Raw genomic sequence first — 5,000 nt, 5'->3', positions numbered from 1 at the left:
ATAAATGAATAGAGATAAGGGGATTGAAGGTTAAATAAAGGCAAAGAGGGAAGGGTGGTAAGGAAGAGAGGGGAAGCGAATGAAGAGTTACTGTAAAAAGAAAGAAATCAAATCAAAGAGACATAAAGAGAAGGGAGAAGAAACGTAACATGTATGAGGAAAAATGAAGATTGAGAAATAGAGACTAAGGGAAAAGGATGGAAAATAAAGACAAAAAGGAGGACGAATAGGTAAAGGAAAGGAAGGGAACGAAGAGTTATCGGGGAAAAGAAAGGAAGATAAGTAAAGGAGACATGAAAGTAAGGGAGAAGAAAAGTAACCTGAAGAAAAACGAAGGTAGGAAAGGAGACACTGCGGGGGAGAGGAGGGACACTAAAGGCAAAGAATGGAAGGGAAACGGGAGGAGCAAGAGAGAGGAAGATTTCTGGGAATTGGAAAGCATGAGGCAGCAGTCCCAACAGTGTGGTGACAGCACGTGCCCTCAGTGCCAATACAAACAGTGCCACTCCGCCTCAGCTGCGCCACCAACACGTATTGCAATTATCTTCCTTGTTTCTGTCAGGCACCGTCACAACAGGCTAGACTTCCCCAACACTCGATATGCATCTTCCCCAACCACACCCATTACAACACGTCTTTCTCTGCACCCACACACGTTATATTAGGTCTTATTCTCCATTTCTTACATTTTCCTCCTACATACTTCTCGCCTTTTCTTGTATCTCTTCTTGACATGACCAGACACTTATCCTCTAGCTTCGACGTTTTTGTGTTCGTATACCCCTGGCACCTCAGTGGGTCTTTTTTATTGTGATTTTTGTTGCCCTTGCTGACGCCCTTCTTACATAAAAAAAACACCCCGGTTCTTTCACTACCTCCATGAACCTTACGTAGTTCCATCGTTCCATCTACTCACCAGTCTTTCACTACTTACATGAACCTTACGTCTTGTCTTGTGAGGTAGTTCCATCTCCTACATCTCCTCCATCCCAATTCTTTCACTCCATCCACGAACCTTACGTCTTGTCTTGAGGTAGTGCCATCGTTCTATCCCTTTCACCCCAGTCTTTCACTACATCCATGAACCTTACGTCTTGTCTTAAGGTAGTTCCATCTCCTACATCCTCCTCCACACTTACTCCTCGCCACTCCTTTCCTCCTGACTCAAGCACTCGCCACGTGACAAAGTGCAGTGATGCGTTACAAGAATAAAGACAAATGGATGTAAGATGGACAAGAACAGAACAAAGGGTGCGTGAATCCAGGCGACCAATCATAAGGCAGGGATTGATGACACTTGTCGCCGATTGGTAAGAATAGTGTAGTGCTGCGCCACACACACACACACACACACACACACACACACACACACACACACACACATACACACACCTTAATATTAAACACACGTGCGCACATACACATAAAAAACATTTCTCTTGGGCAAGGAACCGTAAAAAGGTACCCGAAAGCCTCATCATCCTCGACTTAACATGAAAAATACATTATACAAGTTTTATTCCGACAAATCTTGCTCAACCACCTTCCCTTCCTCCTCCTCCTCCTCTTTATCCTCCTCATCTCACCTTAACTCATACACTCACTCCAAACTGTCCCTTCTCTCTCTCTCTCTCTCTCTCTCTCTCTCTCTCTCTCTCTCTCTCTCTCTCTCTCTCTCTCTCTCTCTCTATGCATGCCCAGATTTGCCATGCACGCGTCACGCCCCCAGAGAAGGCATGGGCGGCAGGGGGTGTGGGGAGGGCAAAGGAAAGGGGGGGGGGGCGTGGCACTATCAGGTGGTTGAGGTGCGGCACCGATTTAGCAGAGGGCGGGGCGGCGTGCCAACACCTGTGGCGTCTTGCTGGTGTGTGTGTGTGTGTGTGTGTGTGTGTGTGTGTGTGTGTGTGTGTGATTTGTTACCATTATGAATCACACTAACACAATAATCATCAGGATATTCATTTTCGATTCATTTGCATCTTGTATTCATTTGCATATATGATTACTTCACCTTACTCCCCCTACCTGCCCCTCTCCCTCTCCCTCTCTCCTCCTCCACACTCTTGTCATACGAATACGCCTCACACTCTTTAATTCACTTAGCTACGCATTTTACTTGTTTATTTCATTAATTTATCTATTACCTATTGTTTTTCCCGCCCACATTACCTATTGCAAACATGGTAAGGGAGAAGGAACACAAAGGAACATAAAGGAAGAGGACAGCAGAGACGTTAATACTTGCGAGTTTCGGGAGATGAAGGAAACAGGACAAAATGAAGGAAAAGAAGGAAAAAAGAAAACTCCCCTCTCAAAAAGAAAAGGAGAAAGTCGAAAGGAAAAGGAAAAGAAAAGGAGGAGAATAAGGAAGAGGAGGAAGAGGAAGAGGAGGAGGAGGAGGAAGAGGAGGAAATATAAACACCCCACTTAGCTCCACACGCGTCGACCTCCTCCCCATACCCCCTGCCTCCTACCCCCCCCATCATCAATTACCACAGACGTCTTACTTACCACCCCCACTCCTTACTCCCTCCCCTCTATCTTCCGGCGGCTTAGGTCACGCCCCCCCCCTCCGTCCTCTACTACTATACCAGCACACCTGCCCCTCCCACACCCCCTCCCCCCTTCCCGGAACTAACTCGGGCACGTGAACCAATTTGGAAAGAGACGCGAGAGTTTGTCACGACGACTGGGTAGGTGGTGGTGGTGATGGTGGTGGTGGTGGTGGTGGTGGTAGTAGTAGTAGTAGTAGTAGTAGTAGTAGTAGAAGATGATGGTTGTGAAATAAAGCAAATAAACTGAAGATCGTGAAAGGAAAGAAAGGAGATAAAAGAAGGAAATAAACGTACAAAGAGGTGGAGGAGGAGGAGGAGGAGGAGGAAAAATAAGGTCGTGATGAATTCTCTCTCTAAAAATACTTCAATAGAATCCTCTCGAGGACTCTCTCTCTCTCTCTCTCTCTCTCTCTCTCTCTACTGGGAATAGAGTTCATTGAAGAAGGAAGAAGAGGAAGAAGACTAAGGCAACATTAAATAAATCGTCCATCTAACCTTTCAAGACTCAGCTTCATACAAACAAATAAACAAACAAACAGCTCGAGGATTACTTAAGTACTGCGTGTGTCTATTGACTATAAAACCGATAGGATGAGAGAGAGAGAGAGAGAGAGAGAGAGAGAGAGAGAGAGAGAGAGAGAGAGAGAGGCAGTGTTGTCGTAGCCCTGATGAGCCCTTCAAATCCCCTTCTCCTCACATAGCCAAACCACACACCTGCCTCACACCTTTCCCTTCATCCCTCCTCTCTCTCTCTCTCTCTCTCTCTCTCTCTCTCTCTCTCTCTCTCTTTCTCTCACGCACACACTGACATGAGTGACCACCTCCACCACCACCACTACAAGGTCATATCACTACTTGTATTCACCTCTCTCTATAGCCATCACCACCTCCACCACTACTGTAACCTGTAGCAAGAAACGTCACCCCTAACATTTACCTCTATATTAGCACCAACACCACCACCGCCGCTACTGTGCACATTCCCGCCGCATAAGTAAAGGTCCCGCACTGCTCGCTTACATCACATTATCGGCGGCGTTCAGTGAGAGTGATAGTTCTGGTAAGAGGGTGGGTGGGTCGGGGAGGCAGGTTGCGAGGTTACCCGCTCACCGCCACTCAGCTTCAGCCTTATAAAGCTTGCTGGCAGGTGGCGGGGGGCGGCGCCCTGCTCCTCGCGCCCCAGGTCGTAGGGTGGCAGGGTGAGCGAGGTGGGTGTCACGGTAGGGCGGGTGTTCAGTGTGGCATGGACGGCGTGGTGGTCTTGCTCCTGAGTGGCGAGGGGCGGCGGGTGTTCCTCCTGCCGCGGGGTGAGGGCGAGGTGTGACGCAACACCGCCTGTGTGCCGCTACTTTCACTGCCCCGCCGCCGCCGCCTTCACCTCACGACCCGCACACCTGCCGCCCGTCACCAATCCGGGCAGCACCGCACCGCCCATGTGCTGCTCAGGGAGGTGCTGCTTGTGCTGGCCGCCTCGCCACACGCCACCACCACCACCACCCATCACTGTCCCTCGTGGCCTCGCTGCCCCTTCTCCCCTCCAGGCCTTCCCGCTGGTCCTCACCCTCTACCACCCCCAACACCCCCCTCCCCACTATCCTTCTAATACCTCATCCCGTCTTTACCTGCTCCCTGACCTTCACCCCACCCCTCCCTCTGTCCCTCACGCTCCACCACTGCCCGCCAAGAACACAGGAGCTGTCCCGGGAATACACGAGCGTTTCCCCTGCTTCCCTACTCCATAGTGAGTGTGTCGCAGCTCCCCAAGAGACGGGCAAGTCGAGGAATCCTTGTAGCTGTCTATTAAGGGCGGTGGCTGCATTACGTCATTTGTACACATGTACCGCCAGCGCGCACACACACACACACACACACACACACAAGATGAAGGGCAATCACGGTGATGACAACACCAATTAAGTTGCAGAATCACGAAGGCGATTGTGTTATGCCGCCAAGAGGCTGAAGCGACCCACGGTGCTGAGTGTCTGACCGCGGCCTTCACCAGCACAGTTATCATTCTCACACACACACACACACACTGCTCGCCGGCTCAGTGATGAAGTCCTCCTGTCAGTAAGCATGGAGAAGTTCGCGTCCCGCTGCTTCCTAAAGGTTCGCACTGATAAGCGAGCAGCCACTGTGTGTCAAGCAGCGAGAAGCTCTGGTGTGTGTTGGTAAGTCTTCGCCTCACCCATCTAATGCATTTTGGGTTCTAGACACTCTTCAGGAGGCACAGCGGCATCGCGACTTATCCTCAAGACAGTGGCGGGTCACACACTTGCCTGACACTCACACGCACACAGGCACGAACTCACCAGGACTTTTGCGTTGGTATTCCTCTAGGAGTCGCACCGAAGGATTTGTGTTGCGCCACGGAGTACCCGAAATGTGAGCGTGGAGAGCCAACCTTCACCACAGGGATCCGCGGCTCCAGGTTGAAGGCAC

At 50.3% G+C, this 5,000-nt stretch overlaps 1 protein-coding gene across 3 annotated transcripts in view; it reads right to left on the bottom strand.

The window, feature by feature from the left end:
- Positions 1–5,000, bottom strand: part of LOC123507129 (integrin alpha-PS1-like) — a 283,961-nt gene that overhangs the window by 150,664 nt on the left and 128,297 nt on the right. The window contains exon 1 of one of the 3 annotated variants that reach the window (XM_045259737.1): positions 4,871–5,000. This exon is cut by the window's right edge and continues 125 nt beyond it. The exons of the other annotated variants lie outside the window; for them this stretch is intronic. Coding sequence (XP_045115672.1) covers positions 4,871–5,000 — 130 coding nt within the window. The remainder of the gene's footprint in view (positions 1–4,870) is intronic. 3 annotated transcript variants of the gene reach the window in all.

Source organism: Portunus trituberculatus, chromosome 21 (genome assembly GCF_017591435.1).
Source record: "Portunus trituberculatus isolate SZX2019 chromosome 21, ASM1759143v1, whole genome shotgun sequence".
Taxonomy (NCBI): domain Eukaryota; kingdom Metazoa; phylum Arthropoda; class Malacostraca; order Decapoda; family Portunidae; genus Portunus; species Portunus trituberculatus.
This window is presented reverse-complemented; position numbering and strand designations above follow the sequence as displayed.